Source organism: Heteronotia binoei, chromosome 21, assembly GCF_032191835.1.
Source record: "Heteronotia binoei isolate CCM8104 ecotype False Entrance Well chromosome 21, APGP_CSIRO_Hbin_v1, whole genome shotgun sequence".
Classification (NCBI taxonomy): domain Eukaryota; kingdom Metazoa; phylum Chordata; class Lepidosauria; order Squamata; family Gekkonidae; genus Heteronotia; species Heteronotia binoei.
This window is the reverse complement of record NC_083243.1, coordinates 165,592,765-165,617,396: the sequence shown is the minus strand read 5'-3', so window position 1 is coordinate 165,617,396 and position 24,632 is coordinate 165,592,765. Positions and strand designations below refer to the sequence as shown.

Here is a 24,632-nt window from a genome sequence, read left to right as displayed (position 1 = left end):
GATTGTCCTATCCTGTCAACGAAATTGGCTCGCTCTGTGTAATCTGCCTTAAGTCCAAGAGAGAAAGACAGGCTATAAATAAATTTATTTTTTTATTTATTTTAGTAAATTTCTATTCCGCCCATTCCTCGTACAACATATAATAAAACAATGAAAAACAATAAAAACATTTTATAAACAGACAACTCAACAGCACTCAGATCACCATGACATCATTTCTTCCTCTTTCCTCTGCAGAGTTGGTTGACCCATCAAGATGGTACATCCCAGGCCCTTGATGGATTGTGATGGCTTCCTGATTGCACTTGGGGATTTCCCCACCTCAGCTGCTGCAGATTCTGTTGGGGCTCTGACAGCTCTCTGAACTATGGCGGTTAGCAAAATCACCACTAAGTGCCCTCTTCTCTCCCCCCCCCCCCACCAAACAGATGCCAAGCAATCTCATTGGTTTACAAGAAACCAATGGGAATTAAATAGGAGGGATAACAGCTGGAGCATTGCTGGCAGAAAACTAAATATGGCATAAATAGAGTCCACATTAGAGCCTATTCCACAGTAAGTGATAGCTGCAAAAAAGCAATGTTTCTCAGTCACTATTGTCACTGCATATAATCATCCAGTGGCACTGTTCCATGTGGTTTGGGGGCTCTTACAGTATACCCCAGGGAATTGGACTCTGACTATATGATGGCCTGCTGTGATCAATTTGCCTCTTACTTTACAGACACATTTGCCCAGATCTGCTCTTGGCTAGATGCTGGCGTGGATGTACTGCTCACTTCTGATGATGATGTACCTTTGGCATCCACTTGTCCAATTTATAAAGATACTTTTCAGCTTGTGGTTCCTGATAATGTGGACAGTATCTTTGGTGAGGTGAGGCCTACCACCTTGACCCTTGCCTTTCCTGGCTGATAAAAGCATCAAGAGGAGGGCTGGCAAAGTAGGGGAGAGGAGTGGTAAATTTTTCCTTGAGAGCAGGAGTCGCCGGTGCCTACAAGACAGAGGTGCTCTGGGTTAGTAGAAAGGTAGATTAGGGACTTGAGATCTCTCCTGTTTTAGATGGAGTTACACTACCCTTGAAAAGCCAGGTTTGCAGCTTCAGAGTCACCTTAGAAAATCAGTTGGCTGTTATGGTTTGGAATGCTTTCCCCAGCTTTGGCAAGTGCCAGAGTTTGATCTAGCCATTGTGATGGATGCCTTAGTTGCACCTAGATTGGACTATTCCAATGCTAGACTCATTTGCCTATTAGGCCACACCCCTTAACACCAAGCCAGCCGGAACATGCAACTCCCTGTTGCCATTTCAGGTTAGGAAAACAGCTCATGGGGAAGAATTAAACTCCCTTTCGCTTTACTGATATGCATCTGACCCCTGAGCAGGAGGGGGGAGGGATACTAGTAGCTCTGTCATGAAACTCCAGCTATCCCAGTGCTGTGTGTAACTGAGCCTTATTTCGTGGGAAAGGCTCAATTCCTCTTCGGCTGTAAAGCTTACTAAGTGTTTCCCCCCTTATCACAAATATTTATCATCTAGTCTATTTATTTATTTACTTTATTAATACCCTGCCTTACTCTCCACTGGGGACCCCTAGCAGGTCACATCATTCTCTTCTCCTCCATTTTACCCTCACAACAACCTTGCAAGGTAGATCAGGCCGAAAGTGTGTCACCAGTCCAAGGTCATTCAGCAAGCTTCCATAGCACAGGAGGGATTTGAACCTAGGGGTGGTTTCACACAGGAGATCTGGCCCGACCTAGCCCTGCCTCCCATTTAGATTAAAAGTACACAATCACACAAGCACATCTGCCCTCTGAGCTGCACCCATTCTCGCCCTGTCTCCATAAGAACATAAGAACATAAGAGAAGCCATGTTAGATCAGGCCAATGGCCCATCCAGTCCAACATTCTGTGTCACACAGCGGCCAAATATATATATATATATATATATATATATATATATATATATATATATATATACATACACACACACACTGTGGCTAATAGCCACTGATGGACCTCTGCTCCATATTTTTATCTAACCCCTTCTTGAAGGTGGCTATGCTTGTGGACGCCACCACCTCCTGTGGCAGTGAATTCCACATGTTAATCACCCTTTGGGTGAAGAAGTACTTCCTTTTATCCGTTTTAACCTGTCTGCTCAGCAATTTCATCGAATGCCCACGAGTTCTTGTATTGTGAGAAAGGGAGAAAAGTACTTCTTTCTCTACTTTCTCCATCCCATGCATTATCTTGTAAACTTCTATCATATCACCCCTCAGTCGACGTTTCTCCAAGCTAAAGAGCCCTAAGCGTTTCAACCTTTCTTCATAGGGAAGGTGTTCCAGCCCTTTAATCATTTTAGTTGCCCTTTTCTGAACTTTCTCCAATGCTATAATATCCTTTTTGAGGTGCGGCGACCAGAACTGCACACAGTACTCCAAATGAGACCGCACCATCGATTTATACAGAGGCATTATGATACTGGCTGATTTGTTTTCAATTCCCTTCCTAATAATTCCCAGCATGGCGTTGGCCTTTTTTATTGCAAACGCACACTGTCTTGACATTTTCAGTGAATTATCTACCATGACCCCAAGATCTCTCTCTTGGTCTGTCTCTGCCAGTTCACACCCCATCAACTTGTATTTGTAGCTGGGATTCTTGGCCCCAATGTGCATTACTTTGCACTTGGCCACATTGAACCGCATCTGCCACGTTGACGCCCACTCACCCAGCCTCAACAGATCCCTTTGGAGTTCCTCACAATCCTCTCTGGTTCTCACCACCCTGAACAATTTAGTGTCATCCGCAAATTTGGCCACTTCACTGCTCACTCCCAACTCTAAATCATTTATGAACAAGTTAAAGAGGATGGGACCCAGTACCGAGCCCTGCAGCACCCCACTCCAGACACCTCCTATCCGAATTAAAAAACTACCTGGATTTCCCCAGTAGCATCCCCCTGAATCAGATGTAGGTCGCATAATCGGCTGCTGTCTGAATGCCCCAGGGTGACTCATAAGCGGAAGAGTTGTGTGATGGTCAAGGTTTTTTCCTCCCCCTAACCCCTCTCAGAGGAGCGTTTGTGCACTTCTCTGCTTGAGCATGCACACAGGGGACTTTTTAAAAAGAACAGCCCTTTCTGCAGCGGGTCCATGGTTGAGCCACACTAGCAGTGTGAATGGCTCCTGTCTGATAGCCTGGAAATGGACCAAACTCAATGGTTTTTCCCCAATGGGACAATATTGTCAATTTCACAGTGTGAAAGCAGCCTAGGTCTCCCAGCTGCTAGTCTGACACCTACTGACTACACCACAGTGGCTCTCAGTCTGTGGAACAGATCACATGTTCAGTTGCAAGCAGGGCTTTTTTTGTAGCAGGAACTCCTTTGCATATGAGGCCACACACCCCTGATGTAGCAAATCCTCCAAGAGTTTACAGGGCTTTTAGTGCAGTGCCTACTGTAAGCTCCAGGAGGATTGGCTACATCAGAGGTGTGTAGCCCAATATGCAAAGCAGTTCCTGCTACAAAGAAAGCCCTGGTTGCAAGCAATCAAGTGATGTGCATTAACATAATGAGATGCTGGACTGAGTGATAAACATGCATGTGTAAATCTGGCCTGAAAGGGTATTTGTTTGTTTATTCATTTATTTGGAATTCCTGTTATCCAAAAAAGAAGAGCCACTTGCAGCAGCTTCCAATAACAGCAACAGCAAGCCTTTATTGGCATAAAACAGATTTAGCAGTAAAATAGCAATATAGATAATATAAAATCCTAGATAACAGAGTACGTAGGGAGCTAATATACATAAAATAAGTAAAATATATATGAGTCAAGTTTAGCCAAATTAAATAATTAAAACAAATAAAATGTGGTCATTCCAGAACCATTCTCTGTCGTATTTCCATGGCCTGTTGAAGAAATCTAGCAACCGTTAAAGTTACCTCAGAACAAGTGTCATTTAAAAGTTTGTAGACTTTGCCTGAATCAGCACAGCCCAACATATCTGCTAAAATCTCTTTCAGGTATATACAATGAATATCATCATAAAGGGGACAATTCAATAATACATGGGAAATAGTTTCAATACACTTGGGATTACAAAGACAATGTCTATTAGAGTACTCAATCCTGTTAAATCTACCAAATAAGATAGCAGATGGTAATGCATCACATCTCGTTAACGAGAACGCACGCCGTTGCTGTGGAGCTTGCAGAGAGGAGAAATATGATGCTAATTTCCTCACTGCAACGAATTCTTCAGTGCTAACAACAGCCTATGATTCCCTAGTATCTAACATTCTTAGTAAATAAATAAATAAATTAGTTCACTAATTGTTAAACCTAAAAATGTAAAAAAAGGAAAGAAACATAAAATCTCTCCAGCCCTGGTTTGATAGAAAATGTAGAGCCGTTAAAACTCTGTTGCGCAACACCTACAGATGTTACCGCAACTCTGGGGCTTTGTCTTTACCATCAGAGTACTTTGATCTTAAAAATCAGCTGCCCCAGGTTATTATAAGCAAAAAGAATGATTATGCTAAACTTCAATGGGAGGAGCTATACCAGGCCATAATCTTAAAGAGCTCTAAAAAATTCTGGTCTATTGTATCAGGTGCCCATAGAGCTGATGCCCCTTCTATGTCTGCTATTTCCCCCAATGTCTGGTACCAATATTTCTTCTCTATGTTCTCTTAAAGTAAACTATACACTTCTAGACCTTCCAAACTTTCTCAGGTAGATCTTCCAAAGTGGCCCTCTGTGACCTCTGATGAAGTTAAAGATCTAATTTTGCAATTGAAATCAGGTAAAGCTGCAGGACCAGATGTTATTCCCTCTAAAATCCTAAAGTTAGATACAGAATGGTGGGCTACTCCACTCGCATCTCTTTTTACTAGTACTGACAGAACAGGCATAATTCCTAAAGCCTGGCTTAATTCAATAGTGGTTCCAATTTATAAAAAAGGAGATCACGCCATTCCAAGTAATTACAGGCCGATTAGTCTCCTATCTACCATTGGTAAATTATATTCTAAGTATCTGCTGAGGAAACTTGAACAACGGATGACACGAGAAAAAATCCTTGGTCCGGAACAACTGGGTTTTTGTAAAGGCAAAACTACTCTCGATCATTGTAATACTTTGTCCCATCTAATTTCCAAATACACTATTGGGAAAAAGATGAAATTGTATGTAGCCTTTTTAGACTTAAAGGGAGCATTTGATTCAATTGACAGAGACCTGCTTTGGGCCAAACTGGAACAAATAAGTATTGATAAAAGACTCCTTATGCTCATTAAAAAATTATATACTTTCAACTTTTGTCAAGTCAAATGCTCTTTATCAGGCAATCTTACGTCAAAAATCCCATTAAGAAAGGGGGTTAAACAAGGTTGTGTGTTGGCCCCCTTTTAGTTTAACCTCTTTCTTAATGATCTTGCTCCCTTTTTGTCAGATACTGACCATTATAGTCCAAAACTCGGTGCCAGACACGTTCCCTTACTGTTATATGCGGACGATACAGTCTTACTATCTTGTTCCAGAATTGGATTAAAACATTTGCTTGTTCGCTGTATCACCTTCCTTAACAACAATAAGCTCCTATTGAACTATGACAAATCTAAAATTGTTGTATTTTCCAAATCTTGGAAACCAGCTAAATGGTCAATAGGCGGCAAAGAGATAGAACAAGTAAAATACTATAAATACCTAGGAATTCATTTCCAATATAACACACTTTGGACTAATCACCGTAACTGTATAATTAAGTCAGTCAATGTTAACGTTGCAGCTATCCAGCGCTTCTTTTATAGCAGAGGCAATCAGTTTATTCCAGCCGCGCTAAAAATCTTTAAGGCTAAAGTGATACCACAGCTTTTATATGGGGTCCCAGTGTGGATCACAGCCCTGGATAACAACATTGAAGGTGTCCAATCAAAATTCCTATGGAAAATCCTGTGATTCCCAAAGTGCGTACCATATGCAGTTTTATGTTTAGAAACAGGGACAAATCTTGTGGAAACACAAGCATGGCTAATGTCACTTAAATATTGGTTACGGCTACATTTCCACTCTGATTCGGAGAGCCTTTTATATCAACTGCTCTCAGAATCTAATATGTCAAATTGGCTAGTATTTATTGAGAGGAAAATTAAATCTATGGGCATTGATTTAGATTCACTTCTTATGCTATCCCTAAAAGATGCATTTTTGAAACTTAAGCTCAGAATTCTAGATATTGAAATGCAAACGTTATATAGCCTGGCCAACAAGTCTTGCTCCCCGCTGAATTTCGAACTTCCTCTCTCAGCTTCCAATAAGAACAAAATAAAACACAAAAATGCATGATACAACTCAGCTAAATCAGTAGAATCAAAATCAAAATGGAGAAGGGCCAATGGTAGAGCATCTGGTTTGTACAAGGATTGTCCTGGGTTCAGTCCTCAGCACCTCCAGTTAAAAGGACCAGGCAGTAGGTGATACAAAAGACCTCTGCCTAAGATCCTGGAGAGCTGCTGCCGGTTTGAGTAAGCTGTACTGACACTGATAGACCAGTGGCTTCACTATAAAGCAATTTCATGTGTCCAACACCAAAAAATAAAACCAAAGCATAAAATTGCCTTAAAACAATACAGGAACAGCAGTCAATAAAAATCAAACAGCACAAGTGGGTGGTTGTTGACATGATCAACAAAATGTCTTGGCAAATAAAAAGTTTCTCATGTGTTGCCTTAACCTTAAAAGACTAGGTGCTCGGCACAGCTGAGACCCTCTGGTTGCTGCCCACAATAGTCCAGATAGCCTAGCTTAGCCTGAGCTCATGGGAACTTGGCTGCTATGCAAGGTCAGTCATGGTCGGTGCTTGGATGGAGGACAACCAAGGAAAGTAGGACTAGCTATGTATAGGAATGCAGTGGCAAACCACCTCAACTTGACTCTTGCCTAGAATGCCCCATAGATGGGGTCACTATGAGTTGTCTATGACTCAAAGGCATGTTTTTCTGGTTGATGCCCATTTCCTTCAGAAAGTAGGGCACACATAGCAGGGTCTTTGATCCTGACAGCAGATCCATACAGCGTTTGTTGCGCAAGCCCCAGGAACCAGAGGCCACAACATCCCAGCTCGTGCCATGGAACAGTTTGGGCCATGGAAGGCCTGTGTGGGCTGGTTTCAGGCCAGCGTGACAAACCCCTCAATGACTTGGTGGAAAATTCCAGCTCCACTTAATCCCTGGGCCTTCCGAAAAACTGTGACATTAAGCATAGATCCAAACAGGAAAGAATTAGCAGGAGAAATGCCTTTCTTCTTGCAACTGCCACAGCTGTGCCAGGAGTAAGCAGCAGCAGCAGCAGCTGAGGGTCCACCCCTGCTTCCCCTCCCCCGACTGCCTCTCCAAACACGCAAGGCTTACTTGGAAGATTAGGAGCGAACATAGCAAAAGACAACAGAGTTCCTTTTGTAATGGGAATGGGATTAAAGAATCAAGTGACCAGTTGCAACTCCCAAGTGGTTTTCCGGTTTCTTAGAGCCCTGTGTCACTGTCAGGTCCAGTCCCCGACAGGCCACAGAGGTGGCAAGAGGTAGGGTGTGGAATGTGCAGATAAAAAACTCAACCAGGACTCATGCCAGGCCAGGCTTTGGAAGTCCCGGAGCCTTCTTTTGTAAGTACCGCTCTACTGATGCTGATGAATCACGTGTGAGATTTCTTTTTAAGTTAAACTCTTATGTTTCTGCCTTTTGTGTCTGGGTATCTTTTTCAGTTTGGTGGCTACCAATTCCAAATATTCAATGATCTCAGGAAGCATAACATGAAGAACAAATAATGTTCATAACTGAAAGTCTCTTCAGACTTCCATTTCTTAGGCAGATATGCATTTAAGTTGGTAACATGCTGCGAATTGTATCAGCTGGGGGGTGGGGGCTCTTTGACTTATGTTATATACATCTTTTTTTATAGTGTGCACCGTGTTAAGGTTAGCTTCCTATATATATATGGGCTTATAGGATAGCTCAGTGCCGATTACGTTTACCAGAGTAGGGCTGTATGCCTTAACATCTGGGTGAGAGGCAGCCATATGCTGGGAGAAATTATGCACTTTGCTACAACACTGTGATATGAGATTGATTTTTTTTTCTCAGATTAATAGACTGATTCATAGCAATGCTGTGCCTAATATCAGCCACTCAGGTTTTTTAGGTGCACATGCAGCTACACCCGAGAAGTGAGTGATTTTGTTCATTAGGTTCTAATATTCCACATGCAGTACAGAGTTGTTCAGTACATCAGTAGATTTTCTTCTATATCAAAGCACTTTAGTATGATACAATAAAAAGAATGTCCTTGATTCCAGTACACCCAAATACCACTGGATTCCATTCACCAGAGGATATACCACAGTATATCTCGCCTGATTTTAGAATTCCTCTGTGGTAGCACCAAACATCACCTGGCAGGGCTTGGAAATGTTAACTTTTCAGTTTCTTCCAGGAATGAGCAAGACATCCAGGAATCCATTTTAAATTGCAGAGGAGGGAAAGGCAAAAGAGGACATCATGTATAATATAGAAGAACAGAGAGGCATTATTTACACAGAGGGGATTTAGATTTTTCCATGTTTGGTAAAGATGTGTTCTGCATTTCAGTTGCATAAGAAAAATATCCACTACATGCCATGAAGAAACAAAAGTTGTTTCCATTGTAAAGAACTTAGTAATATGTGCGTATTTCTGATATCTGTTCCATACTTGGGGGAGAGTTAAACTCATCAGAATCTCACTCTGCTGTGGAAGAGTGCTGGGTGATCTTGAGACAGGGTTGTTGTGACTGTGAGGATAAAATGGAGGAGAATGATGCAAACTGCTTTCAGTCTCCACTAGGGAGAAAGGTAGGTTAGAAGTAAAATAAAATTTAAACTATAATCAACTATACAGTTCCCATACTTGGGCCTCAGTTGCCCTGATCCTGCAAAAAACAATATCTGCCCATGAGCATTTCTTTTTGAATGCATTGCAAGGGCAGATGCACATCTGTATGCTTATCCCCATGCGCACAGTTGTGCTTATCTGAGCTGTATTATATTGCTGGGATGGGTCTTTTGATATTGATGATGGTGAATGTCTGATGCCACCAGATGTTCCTTATGACCAGTTGTCTATGACTACAGTTCAATGGCTTGACCTGAATATCTCAGGTTAGCCTGATCTTGTCAGATCTTAGAAGTTAAGCAGGGTTAGTATTTGGGTGGGGCAGCACCAAGGAATACCAGGGTCACTACACAGAGGCAGGCAATGGCAAAACACCTCTGAATGCCTCTTGCATTGTCACCAGTTTGGTGTAGTGGTTAAGTGTGGTTAAATGGTTAAGTGTGCGGACTCTTATCTGGGAGAACCGGGTTTGATTCCCCACTCCTCCACTTGCACCTGCTAGCATGGCCTTGGGTCAGCCATAGCTCTGGCAGAGGTTGTCCTTGAAAGGGCAGCTGCTGTGAGAGCCCTCTCCAGCCCCACCCACCTCACAGGGTGTCTGTTGTGGGGGAGGAAGGTAAAGGAGATTGTGAGCCGCTCTGAGACTCTTCGGAGTGGAGGGCGGGATATAAATCCAATCTCTTCTTCTTCATCTTCTTCATATGTTGGCTGTGACTTGACAGCAAAAAAAGAGAGAGTTCAATCAGTGCCAGTATGTTTACCAGAGATGTGGTAACAATGCAGAATGTATGTGTTATCTCAGAATCCAAGAACTGATGTCAATTGTCAATCCAAACAGGCCTTTTCCTTTTACTGAATATAGTCTTTGGGGCTGCAAATTCAAGGAAGAGAACAATACATTGAGGATAAGGCCATTTGAATTCTTCCCCTGCTGTTTTCCCGCTAATCATCCCCAAACTGCTCTTATCCTCACTGTGGAAAACTTATGGAAGAGGTAAGCAGAGTTGTTTAGATTAAGAAATGAAAGTAGTATGGCTGATCTGACTGACGTGATTGCCATTCATAGAGAAAGAGAAGGAAACCACTGTCCATTTAGGTATTCATGAATGCAAAATGTTTCAAGTGTTAAATTCCTGTACACCAATCGTGAGGACAAGTGTTTTTTTAAATCAGATTGCAAAATTACCAAATGGCAGCCTCAGATAATGCTGGCCATTCTCTTGCTCTCAGCTCAATCAGATATGCAGGAACCACTTCTGGGCATGAAAGGAATTAACAGTTCAGTACATAGCATGCTTGGTCAAGGCCTGAGCCATCCATGAGTATTATATATATAGGAGTGGCCAAACTTGCTTGACATAAAAGCTACATTGAATAAACATCAGATGTTCGAGAGCTACATGACAGATGTTTGAGAGACAGGAGGGAGGGAGGAAAATAGATGGGGAGGGGGAAAGAAAGCAACTTTAACTTTAATTGCATTCTCCAAGCTGCCAGCTGGCTTGGAGAAGTGATTTAAAGAGAAAAACATATTTTCCAAATCAACCAATACGGCACTAGGGGCTTCAAGAACCACACAATATGTATGAAAGAACCACATGTGGCTCCTACACTGCAGTCTGGCCACCCCAATATATAACCAGGGCTTTTTTTGTAGAAAAAGCCCAGCACGAACTCATTTGCATATTAGGCCACACCCCTTGATACCAAGCCAGCCAGAACTATGTTATTGTGTATTCCTGCTAAAAAAAAAAAAAAGCCCTGTATATAACCTTCCTTCCTTCCTTCCTTGGAATAAGTTTTAGGAAACATGTGGACAGAGATACAGCGCAAAAAACATCAGGATATTGTAAGGACTGTCCATCATGTTGAGCAACCCCAGGCAGTGACATGACTGAGTCAGGAAATTCACCTTATACTGACATTATAAAACCTACATGATCAGAAATGTGCCTTAGGGTTCCATTGTCTTTCAGCAATAATGCTTGCACCTTGGACATTCCATTCTGCGGGGAGTACTCCATGCACCACAGAAAATGGACAACAGAAGATGTAGAAAGAGTCTCTCATCCCCTGCTGTGCTTTACTCCCTGTCCCTTTGGCATCTCCCCTCCCAGTCACACCAGCTAAGCTCAGCACTAAACACGATTGTTGATGATGTTCTGGTACAAGGAGACAAGATCCTTCTGAGGATCAACATTGCTTTAACGTTCCCTTTAATGTGTAAACTATCTCCTGGGCAGCAGCCCAAGAGTTACGGTATTTCTTAACAAATTATGTTTATGGACATCTCACCCCGCTCCCTTCTTCTTGGTGTGCTTTTTCCTCCTTTAATCTTTCCTCATGTTTCCTTCTCTCAGTTCTAGTCTTACCTGTTATTAAATTTCTCCGAAATTAGTCAAAAATGCCTTGATGTAGTCTTATCATAACTTAGCTCTGTGTCCCATCCACAATAACAACAGCTCTGGATTTCTGAAGTACCACAAACAGGGCTTTTCTTGAGCAGAAACGAACAGGGACACAGTTCTGGCTGGCTTGGTGTCAGGGAGTATGGCCGAATATGCAAATGAATTCCTGCTGGGCTTTTTCTACAAAAAAAGCCCTGACTACAAACACATGCTAAAGCTGTCCAAAGGTACATTTGTAAATGCACATAAATTGTTTATCTGTGCATTTATAATCTGGATTTCCTTCATTTTCTGGAAAAGACTGTTTTGCTAATAGGATGGAAGCCTCCTGGGGCCAACTGAAACATAGTACTTCCAATCATTTCCTCTGAGTTCTTCTATTCTGCAAGCTGCTAAGGTCTTAAGGTCCCTTGTCTCTTTAAGAGCACCTCAGTCCTTATCATGCTGTTTGTTTCTAGCAGGACTTGTGATGACAGTGACATATACCTACCGCGTAGCTGATGCTCACCTAGGCACCTTCTCACAGCTTCTGCTCCAATGGAAAGGGAGCATCTACAAACTCCTCTATTGCGAGTTCTTAATCTTTATCTCTTTCTACTTTGGCATCAGCATTGTCTACAGGTGAGCATCTCCTGAGCCTGACATATATCTCTAGGGCCTCTCTGTATAATCACTGGAATCCTGTCACCAGTATACTTTGCACACAATCTTTGCAGAAGTGACTGTTCAGTAATAATAACTCAATATCACACCCAGATATAATAGATGCTCTTGAAGAGGAGCAGGAGAGTTGTACCCCTGTCCAGTGTTCCCTCTAAGCTGAGTTAGTGGGAGCTAGCTCACAATTTTTTAGCCTCCAGTTCACAGATTTTTGTCTCCGCTCCGGAAAAATGGCCCTAGAGCAAACTAATTTATCCAATAGCTCACAACTTTAAAGGCAATAGCTCACAACTAAAAAGCCAGTAGCTCACAAAGTAGAATTTTTGCTCACAAGACTCCACAGCTTAGAGGGAACATTGCTCCCGTCCCTCTTTTCTGGCTAAATGTGCTTCTCTTCAGGAATGACATATGTGGGCCGCAAGAGATCATAGATGCCTTTAAAAATATGTTTACCACTAATCCTTGTTCTCCCCTTGCCGCATGGTTGTAAATAAACAATATAGTTGTATGAATCACAGGAAATTAATTGTCAAACAATCATAGCATATTGATGCCTTAGTATAAGTGTGAGTTTTCTTTTTAAAGCTTTCGTGCTGTTTTAAATAAACAGATAAAATACATACCACAAGTTAGGAAAGGCACAAACAGGCATAAGAAAAGGCCTGCATGGTTAACAAACAAAATAATGGAAGCTGTAAAGGGTAAGAAGGACTCCTTTAAGCGGTGGAAAACCAATCCAAGTGAGATTGATAAAAGGGAACACAGGCTGTGGCAAATCAAATGCAAGACTGTGATCAGGCAGGCAAAAAGGGACTATGAGGAGCATATTGCAAAAAACATAAAGACCAACAATAAAAATGTCTTCAAATATATTAGAAGTAGGAAACCAGCCAGGGAGGCAGTGGGGCCCTTGGATGACCATGAGGTAAAAAGATTACTGAAGGAGGATAGGGAAATGGCTGACAAGCTGTATGCATTTTTTGCCTCCGTCTTCACTGTGGAAGATGAGAACTTTTTGCCCACCCCAAAACCACTAATTTTGGAAGGGGTGTTGAAAGACCTGAGTCAGATTGAGGTGACAAAAGAGGAAGTCCTACAACTGATAGATGAATTAAAAACTAATAAGTCACCGGGTCCAGATGGCATACATCCGAGAGTTCTGAAAGAATTCAAAGTTGAACTTGTGGATCTTCTAACAAAAATCTGTAATCTTTCATTGAAATCTGCCTCCGTTCCTGAGGACTGGAAGGTAGCAAATGTCACCCCCATCTTTAAAAAGGGTTCCAAAGGCGATCCGGGAAATTACAGGCCAGTCAGTCTGACTTCAATACCGGGAAAGTTGGTAGAAACTTATCAAGGACAGAATGAGTAGGCACATTGATGAACACAGGTTCTTGAGGAAGACTCAGCATGGGTTCTGTAAGGGAAGATCTTGCCTCACTAACCTGTTACATTTCTTTGAGGGGGTGAACAAACATGTGGACAAAGGAGACTCAATAGATGTTGTTTACCTTGACTTCCAGAAAGCTTTTGATAAAGTTCCTCATCAAAGGCTCCTTAGAAAGTTTGAGAGTCATGGAGTAAAAGAACAGGTCCTCTTGTGGATCAAAAACTGGCTAAGTAATAGGAAGCAGAGAGTGAGTATAAATGGGCAGTCTTCGCAGTGGAGGACGGTAAGCAGTGGGGTGCCGCAGGGCTCGGTACTGGGTCCCATGCTCTTTAACTTGTACATTAATGATTTAGAGTTGGGAGTGAGCAGTGATGTGGCGAAGTTTGCGGATGACACTAAATTGTTGAGCTGGCTACCTGAACCCAACTTTTGCCGGAATTGAACTCAGGCCGTGAGCAGAGCTTGGACTGAAGTACTGCAGCTTACCACTCTGCACCACAAGGCTCCTAGTTTGCATGCTACCCACAAAAAATTTCCACTGTCTACCCACGCAAATGCTATCGCACACAGAGCCGAGCAATGTTACTACCTGGGGTAAATGTATTTGTCCCAAGAAGAAAGTATTATGATTAGTGCACAGGAAATGTGATGTCCATAATAACAGAAGTGCTATACAAGAAGACAACAAATAGAAACAAATGTGCATTTATTGAGCAAAAACATATCAACTGATTATGCAGAATGGTCTGTGCAGGCAGCCAAGAGTCCAAGTTCAATATTTTCAATCAATGAATAATCTTTCTTACAGTTTAGAAACTGGGAATATTTCCCTTTTATTCTAGGTTTATTCTGAGTGAAAGCCAAAGGCTGATGTTTGAGAAGCTGGCTCTATACTGCAATAGCTATGCTGAACTGATCCCTGTATCTTTTGTGCTAGGTAAGAATTGATAACAATATGAAGCTGTATGAGAACATACTTGTTCTTTTGCAATCTTCCATGAAGACTCCACTCCCTGTTCATCTAACATTTGAGCTGCAATTGATGAATGCATTGGCAGGGCTTTCTTAGTAGTGGCAACAAAATAATGGAATTCCCATACAAGGGTGGTTTGTCCCATCACTGCTGGTCTTCAGATGGCAGACTGGGAATGTTTTATTCTGGAAAACATTTACTATATTAGTCCTGCGTAGGCCTTTCCTATTTAGACATGCTGCCAATTTGGCTGTGATACTCAGGGCTTTTTTTTGAACAGGAATGCCGTTCCGGCTGACTTGGTGTCGGGGGGTGTGGTCTAATATGCAAATAAGTTCCTGCTGGGCTTTTTTCTACAAAAAGTGGGGCACTGGTGATGTCAGGGGATGTGGCCTAATATGTAAATGAGTTTCTGCTGGGCTTTTTCTACCAAAAAAAAGCCCTGGTTATACTATATTCATTATTGTCTTGGTTTTATATGTGGTTTTCATACCTTTGTTGGCTACCCTGAATATCCTGCTTTTGAAAGACAAAGTATAAATATTTTTCACAAATAAAGAAATCAAAATACTAAAACACTAATCTAATGAAAACTCTGTCTCACATCAACATAAAGGATGGTCACTTCATAAAGTATGTTCCAAGAGAACCATCTTACTAAAGCATCACATCTGAGATATTTTGGGGTTGTGTGGTATTTTCAAGGCTATATTAAGACATGTTAAAGTCCTACATTATGGCTAGTTTAAGATTTATTTATTCATTTATTTATTTATTGACTTTAAATTTGTATTTCGCCCACTCTACATACGGTCTTTGGGCGGCTCACAGTCATAATCAAAGAGGCCATATAACATTATCAAAAATTGTGTATTATCTGACATTGAATTTTAGTTTTAAACATTTGTATGTAGAGGTCCCTCTTAATTTTTTAAATTTTATTTTGTTCTCGCTGTAGCGTGTTTTAACTTGCTGGGTTTGGGATTGATTATTCTAATTTTTTAGAATGGATATTATATTAGCTGCCTTGAGTAGTTTCAAGGTGGAAAGGCAGCAGAAAAATATACTGAATAAAATGAATAAATTAAAAATGATATATGTATGTGCAGGTGACAGACAATTATATCCTTTTCTACCTCATTATGACTAATATGTGGTTTCCACTCTAGGCTTTTATGTCACCTTGGTGGTATCTCGCTGGTGGGGTCAATATGAGAGCATCCCTTGGCCTGACCGCATTATGAACCTGGTTTCAAGTAGTGTGGAAGGGAAGGATGAGTATGGGCGCCTCCTGCGGCGAACCTTGGTACGCTACATCAATCTGCTGAGTGTGCTGATCTTGCGCTCTGTCAGCACTGCTGTCTTCAAGAGATTTCCAAGCATAGACCATGTTGTGAGAGCAGGTATGAGCCACAACTCTGGCGAAGAGTAGGACGAAACATACTTGAAATAGACACACTCCTCCATGTCACCAATGAAGATATGTTATGGTTTGGGAGATTCCCAAAGCTTATCGAGAGCCAAGATATGAGTGGGGGGTGGGGATCTATGAAGCCTAAGGCTCAGCTACCTGTGCTGGTGATAGTTGTGCTCCCTCTTGAAAGTAGGGTTGCCAAGTCCAATTCAAGAAATATCTGGGGACTTTGGGGGTGGAGCCAGGGACATTATGGGTGGAGCCAAGATCAAGGCTGTGACAAGCATAATTGAACTCCAAAGGGAGTTCTGGCCATCACATTTAAAGGGACGGCACACCTTTTCAATTCCTTCCTTCCATAGGAAATAATGAAGGATAGGGGCACCTTCCTTTGGGGCTCATAGAATTGGACCCCCTAGTCCAATCTTTTTGAAACTTGGGGGGCATTTTGGGGAGAGGCACTAGATGCTATACTGAAAATTTGGTGCATCTACCCCCAAAAACAGCACCCCTAGAGCCCCAGATACCCGCGGATCAATTCTCCATGATTTTCTATGGGAATAAATCTCCATAGGGAATAATAGAATTCCCAGAAGACATTTCCTTCCCCTCCCCCCGCTTTCTGACGACCCTGAAGCGGGGGGAGGGCCTCCAAACTGGGGGATCCCCGGCCCCCACCTGGGGATTGGCAACCCTACTTGAAAGCTATCAAACCAAGTGCAGGCCAGCAGTCTTGCTTGGTGACCAGACAACTGTTATGAACATTGGAAGCTGTCTAACAGCATTGTTTCACCTTTTTTTTCCCCTTGGAAAAGGTATATGTTACACCCCCAGACACTTGCGTGATGTGGCTCACAAAGTACAAAGAATATAGTAAAATAATTTTAAAATCTCAAAGATAATATCAGTTTTAAAACAAGCCATAAAATGGCAAAACATCAGACAAAACTCAGCAGCCTAAAATGGTATCTCTAAAACAGTCCTCAGGCAAGAAACAGACCATAAAAGTGGGTTTTAAAAAGAGGGAAGCCCTCAGTTAAAAGCCTGGTAGTTCAGTGTTTTCTCATCTGACTGGCAGCATCTTCCAGGGTTTTAGTCAGAGACAAATCTTGCCTAACACTTGCTATCCCTTGACTGGAAATAGCAAGGACTCATATACAAAGCATGTGGTGGTCCTATCTATGTAGTGTTTCATAACACACACATCTTTGCAGGCAGGAAAATAAAATAGGATATTTAGTCAAGCCCTATGAGTAAGCTGCACTCAACTCAGTGGGCAACAAGGTTGCACATTTCTTTAGAGGAAGACGCAAGGCTATTTTAAGATCTACCAATATTCGCCTCTGCAAAAACACCCATGTTGCAAAAGAAGCAGTTGCCAAAATAACTATCAGACTTGTCCAGAAGTTGCACTGAGTTGCACTGTTTCAGATAAAGCAGCATTCTTTACCTAGTAAGATGGAACCAGCCTGCTCTATCCTCTTTTAGGGAAACAACGACACTGAGGAGCTGATAATGGAAAAGCCAGACAGAGAGCAATGCTACTTCTTTCTAGTTGCTTTTCAGATGCATGCTGCAGTGGCTGTGCTTGGCTCATTTCTGCCTCCCTATTAGGGTTGTCAGTCTTCAGATGGGACTTGGAGATCTAGAATTACAAATTATGTCTGGAGCCCAGACAACAGAGATTAGTTCCCCTGGAGAAAATGGGTGCTTTGGAGGGTGGACTCTAAGGTGTTATATATACCAATGAAGTCCCACCCCTCCCCACACCCTGCTTTCTCCAGGCTTCATCCCCTAATTCTCCAGGTACTCCCCCAATTGCAACCCGGAGCTGGCAATTTCCTGTTTAGCCCTCCCTATTGTTTAGTCCTCCCAATTGTTGAACATCCTATAGATGGGCAGCACAAGTATCTCCACATAGCACTGATGCATCGTATGAGACAGAATGCAACATGTGAACACCAAGGGATCTTCCACCCTAGAGTGGGGAGTTACCTTGCTGATGTTAGATACAGGAACGGAAGATTGGAAGCACTTACCATTAAGTTTCCTTCTTGGTGGTTCCAGAGTGGCACGGTCCCTCACAAGTGGGTATAGGCTCCTCCTCCTCAGAACAGGGTGGGGTTCTTTAATCAGTCCAGTAGGGGGAGTGGCCTATCCCCTGGAAACATCCCAGTTGTAGCCAAGCTGAATTCCCCTGGAAGTTCCTAGATGAGAAAACTCAGAACAAAGCATGCACCATGCCAAACATAGTAACAGTATCAAAGGCTTTAATAAAAAACTTACAACACCTTTCTATAATACCAGAATTGTAAAAACAGATCTCAGCATTTATTTAGTTAGTATAACTCCCACTCACCAAACCCTTCAATTAACTATCTGGAAGCCCTTAAACCTGGGTGGGTTGGACCATCCCACTCCAGAACCACCGAGAAGGAAGCTTCACAGTAAGTGCTTTCAATCTTCCGTTCTCCAGTGGTTCTAGGAGTGGGACGGTCCCTCACAAGTGAGACATACACAAGCTATATGCCCCAGGGAAGGAAAGGCTTCCCTTTTCAGAGTATATGTGAAGCACTCTACGGCCAAAAGCCACCTCTGCTGAAGCCCATTTATCCACCTTGTAATGCCTAGTGAAAGAATTCACCAACCTCCAAGTTGCAGCTCTACAAATATTCTCCAAAGTCAGGAATGCTCTATATGTGGCTGAAGTCACCACTCCCCTTAAGGAATGAGCTGTAATTCCCCCCTCGGTGGATCCATACCCTGTGATTTGTAGGCTACCTGAATACACTCTCTCAACCATCTACTCAGCGAGGAGGTGGATACCGGCTTTCCCAGGGAAGACTGACTAAAGGACACAAATAACATATCAGTTTTTCTATGCACTTTAGTTCTCTCCAAATATAAACTAAGAGCCCTTTTTACATTCAAGCAATGCTACTCTTTTTCCTTCACATGCTGTGGATTGGGGCAAAATGAAGGAAGAACAATTTCCTGGGACATGTGAAATACAAAATTGACCTTAGGGATAAATGTGGGGTCTGGCCTCAACACTACTTTATTAGCATGAAAAACACAAAGCTCCTTGTCGACCGACAGAGCTCTCAACTCAGAAACCCTGCGCGCTGAAGTGATTCCTACTAAGAACACTGTCTTGAGAGTTAATTCTTTTGCCCCACAGATTGCCATAGGTTCAAACAGTGGCTTGGGTACTTGCTGGAATCTCAAGGAGGGTATAGATTCCAGTTCCAAGGCATAGCCATGAGTAACCATCTCCAGCACCCACTTGTCGGACACCGACTGGTTCCATTGGTTTGCGAAGAAGCGCAGGCAACCCCAATCCCCTGCGTTTCTAGCCTAGTCTCATAGTCATTGAGACCCTCCTTTTTTTGTATTACTTTTGGTGCCTTGCTCAGACTTCCTGGCATAAGCTGGAATCCCTATTCCTGGGCTGCCATTTACCCTTGAAGGGCTTAGAATTGGAGGATCTAGCCAGTTTTTTAGAGTCCCGAAAGGACTGGTAGCGTCGTCTCTGTTTGGTGTCTCTTTGCTTTGAGGGAAGTACCTTCTTTTTGTCTCTAGTCTGTCTCCAAAGAGCTTCATGCCTGTGAAGGGAACTGCTGTAACCTTGGCCTGTGCCGCCGCATCCACGTCCCAACTTCTGAGCCAGATGTTGCAACAGGCTGCAACACTGCAGGCCATGGCCTAGGCTGATAGCTGCATCACATCAATTGCCGCATCTGCTATGACTTGCTGGTAGGGGAACACCAGTTTCAGCCACTCCCAGCTTGGCAGCATTTTTCCTGACCCTGTAGGTAGGTCTGGGTCCACTTGTTCTTTGGGAGTAGAGTTAAAATATAGTGCTCTTAGAACTTTAGGTAACAGCTTGTGTAATAATCTAGGTTAGACAACCTAGACTGTATCATGGGTATCACCGCCTCCTCCTCCAATAATCCCCCCCCCCTCTTTATCAGACAGGGAATTAGAAGCCTCAGAGTCCTCATCCACATGAGAACTAGCAATGGGGGAATCCACTCCTAGGGCCAGCCTCCCTTGATTAGGCCTGGTTGAAGAAGCTGTGGGGCTGTATGAAACCCTTCTCTTAAGTTGTGCCCTGCTATGCCTGTCTTGGGTAGAGGACTGCATCCCAGTTTCTGTAGGGTGTCCCATCTCTTTGAGGGGCTCCCCTTTCAGCCGCTGTAACAGGTTAGCCTTGGCATTCTCCTCTGAGAGGTCTGTTTTTGTCTCCTCTGAAGAAGACTGGAGTATTTGGGAAGCTGTGAGGGAAGCCCTTTTACTGCTACATGGGGAGTTCATCATGACTTTTCCCAGCTCATCCACCATTTTGGTTAGCTAATCGCTGAAAATGAAAGTAAAAGAGGGGAAGAATATATATCAGGAGCCAGTTACCAAAATGGCTCCCATTACTCCCTGGCAGTGCCCAGAAACCTTCCCTGGCTTCCTTCCTGGGCATTCTCTACTCCCTGTGTTCTGGGCCTTGATTCTGCATTAGGTGGTCTGGACACCCCCATGCCAGCCCACCCTTATCATCTCTTAGGTTTTCTGGGGCCCCCAAAGCCTCGGCCAAGGCCTCACAGCGCTTATTGTCAGCCCCTCTGTCTGTTGCAGACACTCAAGTGCCTCAGTCTGTTGCAGACACTCAAGTGCCTCAGTCTGTTGCAGACACTCAAGAGTGCCGAAGTAGACTGCCCTTGACTCCACCACTTCCCGCTCTCCTCTTAGGGAGTGGGGGGGAGGTCCTGCACCGAGCAGGGCCCTCTGTGGTAATCCGCTGCTCTGCCGCGTTTGTTGGGATGATTCCAACGCTGGTGGCTCTCCATTCACCGCCGACCATGGTGAACATGTTGACTTTGTTTCGGCGGTTATCTTCCTCACTGCCTCTTCCTCTCCCTCCAATGACCTGGATCATTGCGCTCCCTGAGCACCAAATACGTCCTGCTCCTTCAACAGGGCCAGCGAACCTGGGATGTTCCCAGGGGATAGGCCACTCCCCCTGCTGGATTAAAGAAACCGATGCTGTTCCAAGGAGGAGGAGCCTATACCCACTTGTGAGGGACTGTCCCACTCCTGGAACCACTGGAGAATGTGAATCCACAGTTCCACCTTCTGTGATATGCTGATCGCTGGGGTCAGTAATGCCCAAACTAGTTCACCAAAGCAGTGTTTATGTCCCTACAGACACCTCCTGGCTTACAGGAGAGAAACAGGTAGCCAAGACAGACTTGTTCCTACCCATATTTCCAATCCCACTTCTGAAATCCTTGAACCTCCTAATTAAATTCTGGGCTATTCTCAATAAGCCAATTGCACTACATAAAAAGTTACTTACTGAGTGGCTTTAACAAGCATATCTCTCCCAAAGTGTGTGCGCATTCCATACTACTAAAAATCCTCCTCAGTGCTTATAAAGATACAATCATGTGCCCTGACAACAAGTGAGATAGGCATGAAATACCTCATTCCAATGCCCTTTCTGATAGAGTGGATCTAGTGGCCATTTTGGATTCTGTTTTTGGCATCTTCCCCCCCTCCCACCCCAAGTTTGTCAAACTGGTTTTGAAAACACCAGAATCCCCCCATGATGTGTGGCCCTGTGGTAAAAAGCAGCAGCTGAAAAATTGGATTGGCCACACAACAACCAACCACAGGCACTAACAATTCTGTAGTCAAATTCAATTCCATTATAAAGACAGAAATCTAAAATTAATTGAAGTTTTAAAGGCAGGTTAAAATAATTTGAGAGATGGTTTGCTTCCAAGGGCATGCACATGTATTTTTGTTGTAATCACAAAACCTTACCACAAACAGCCCCTCCCCCCAAAAAACCAGTGAGTTCACATATGACCTTCATTCTCTGGAGTAAACAAAAAATGTGGTCCAGGTTTAGACTATCATAGCGCAAACAACATTGCATGACACCTAAAAAGTGACATATGCTTTTGTACCTTGGAGACCACTCTATAAGACGCATGAAGTTCCAAAACACCAACAATTTGATTGGTGTATTGTGGATGCACAAGGGCTGGACATGGCCTATTCATCATTCATGTTCCTATTTTTTTCCTCAGATGAATAAACCACATCATCAACTAGGATTTGGGGGTTGAACTAACTCCATATGCCTTATCCATGCCTGTAAAGCCTTTTCAATATAAACAAAGTATGGTGGTTCACAAAGTAATTAGGTTTCCATGGAGATCTCTATAATTATATGTGGTACACCTCTTGGAAATAGTTAGTCATCCTACACCAAAGAGATGGGCACTTATTAATACTATTTTGCTTCATTTGAGTAATTATATTGGAAGTAACTCATTTATTAAAGATCTCTTGAAACTGTCCCACTAAGCAAACTAACCAAGAAATTAAGTCCTTTTAAACTCAGATGAACTTACTTCTGAGTAAACATTTATAACGGCTGCAATGGTCTGCCTCTGTAAAATCCTGACCCTGATTACTGCCTGAGCCAACATACTTTTGAAAGACAATGAAACTGTTCCATCTTATTTCTACATTAATTGAAGTCTGGATTAAGACTGAGCTGGTTCGGTTCAAAGATTTGTGACACCAAAGATTTGTAATACTTACATGTTGGCAATAAGCTTAAATACAAAAATGTCGGCACAAAGATTTAAGTTCAGGGCACCCAGACTCCAGTAATACGTGGTCACTTGTCCCTCTAGCCCAGTTCTGATAACTGCTGCAGGGGTCATTTAGTAGAAAAAGATGTGCTGGAGCTCATTAGCATAACTCATTTGCATATGCCACACACACCCTGATACCACTGTAAGGTGTACTAAATTCTATCAATTCAGCTTCTTGAATTACAATTGTCATAATAAAACCTCACTCCCATCATACTTTTTAAATTACTTTCTCCTATATAGCCAGAAGGGGCATGATGAAGATTTCCATCTATCTGCTTGGTATATTTTGGTTATTTTCCCATTTTCTGTGGGGGGAAATATTAGAAAGTTTGTCAAAGTTCAGCAAAATTCTCACAGTTACTGAAATTTAATGTAGACCATTTTTTCACATCACTCATGTCATTTTTCAAACAGCATTCCACCCAAACACAAAGCTGCTATTTGTTCCTACAGAGGGACACATACAGGCATCCGTCTCTTTTGACCCTCAGATTCCATTGATGGATTCTAGGGTTTGGCCTTGGAACTTTCTGCACACCAAGCATATGCTTTATCACTGAACCTCATTAATAAAGGGGTGGTAACAGTTCTCCACAGATATGTTACTGTTTGGGGCACTGTTCTGATTGGAAATCTAGCAACTTTTGAAATAATTAGGCTTGCCATTCTCCAGGTGGGGCCTGTAGATCTGCTATAATTATAACTATTTCCAGACTACAGAGATCGGTTTCCCTTAAGACAGTGGCTGCCTTGGAAGGTGGACTCTATGGTATTATACCCCACAAAGGTATCCCCCCGCCACTTTCCCCAGGTTCCTCCCCAAAATCGCCAGGAATTTCCCAACACAGAGTTTGCAATCCTACAATAGACTGCAATCTTATTCTCTTATAAAAGTTACCACAGTCAAATATAAGTAACATTTCCTCTTTAAAAAAAAAAAAGCCAGAATATTTTAGGTTCAGTCAATGCATAGCAATGAAGTTTAAGAGTTTGAGATTGAGCCAAATTATATTCATGATATTTCAAACACAACCTTCTCTCACATGCAATGACGCATGAGCCATCAGAAAAACTCTTTGACATGTTGAGTGTTAATATGAGTTTTTCCCTCAGGGTGGATTTGCCATGGACTTTAAATTCTGTAGAATTTCCGAAGTATATTCACATTTCAAGCAAATACATGGATATGATATGAATATTTTCTTGCGGCCTAAGTAGGGTTGCCAAGTCCAATTCAAGAAATATCTGGGGACTTTGGGGGTGGAGCCAGGAGACATTGGGGGTGGAGCCAGAGCAAGATTGTTGACAAGCATAATTGAACTCCAAAGGGAGTTCTGGCCATCAGATTTAAAGGGACTGCACTCCTTTTAAATGGGGAGGGACGGTGGCTCAGTGGTAGAGCATCTGCTTGAGAAGCAGAAGGTCCCAGCCCAGGTTCAATCCCCGGCATCTCCAAAAAAGGATCCAGGCAAATAAGTGTAAAAAACCTCAGCTTGAGACCCTGGAGAGCCACTGCCCGTCTGAGAAGACAATACTGACTTTGATGGACCAAGGGTCTGATTCAGTATAAGGCAGCTTCATATGTTCATATGTTCAATGCCTTCCCTAATAAAGGATAGGGGCACCTTCTTTGGAGGCTCATAGAATTTGACCCTGTGGTCCAATCTTTTTGAAACTTGGAGGGTGTTTTGAGGAGAGGCACTGAGTGCTAAGTTGAAAATTTTGTGACTCTACCTTGAAAAACAGCACCCCCCAGAGCCCCAGATACCTGTGAATCAATTCTCCATTATAATGTATGGAAATCAGTCTCCGTTGGGAATAATGGAGTGCCCAGCAGACATTCCCCCCCACACTTTCTGATGACCCTGAAGTGGGGGGAGGGCCTCCAAACTGGGAGATCCCCTGCCCCCAACTGGGGATTGGAAACCCTAGGCCTTAAGATTACTTGACTGATAGAAAAGTTTCCCACATTCATAATACTTATAAGGTTTCTTTTCAGTGTGAATTCTCTCATGTATGAATGTGTGAATTCTCTCATGTTGGAGCAATTTGCAAAACCTTTTTGACACTGAACATCAAAAGGATTTTTCTCCAGTATGGTTTATTTCATGGATCTTACATTTTGTAGACGTATGGAAGCTTTCCCCACACAGTTTCACTCCAGTGTGATTTGTGTGTGTGTGTGGG

At 42.7% G+C, this 24,632-nt stretch overlaps 1 protein-coding gene across 1 annotated transcript in view; it reads left to right on the top strand.

Moving 5' to 3' along the window:
• Positions 1 to 9,792: 9,792 nt before the first annotated feature.
• The window catches only part of LOC132588774 (bestrophin-1-like), a 31,766-nt gene continuing 16,926 nt past the window's right edge, over positions 9,793 to 24,632 (top strand). Inside the window, exons 1-4 of the mRNA XM_060261206.1 lie at positions 9,793 to 9,926; positions 11,802 to 11,961; positions 14,233 to 14,327; positions 15,533 to 15,766. Coding sequence (XP_060117189.1) covers positions 11,810 to 11,961; positions 14,233 to 14,327; positions 15,533 to 15,766 — 481 coding nt within the window. The 5' untranslated portion in view covers positions 9,793 to 9,926; positions 11,802 to 11,809. The remainder of the gene's footprint in view (positions 9,927 to 11,801; positions 11,962 to 14,232; positions 14,328 to 15,532; positions 15,767 to 24,632) is intronic.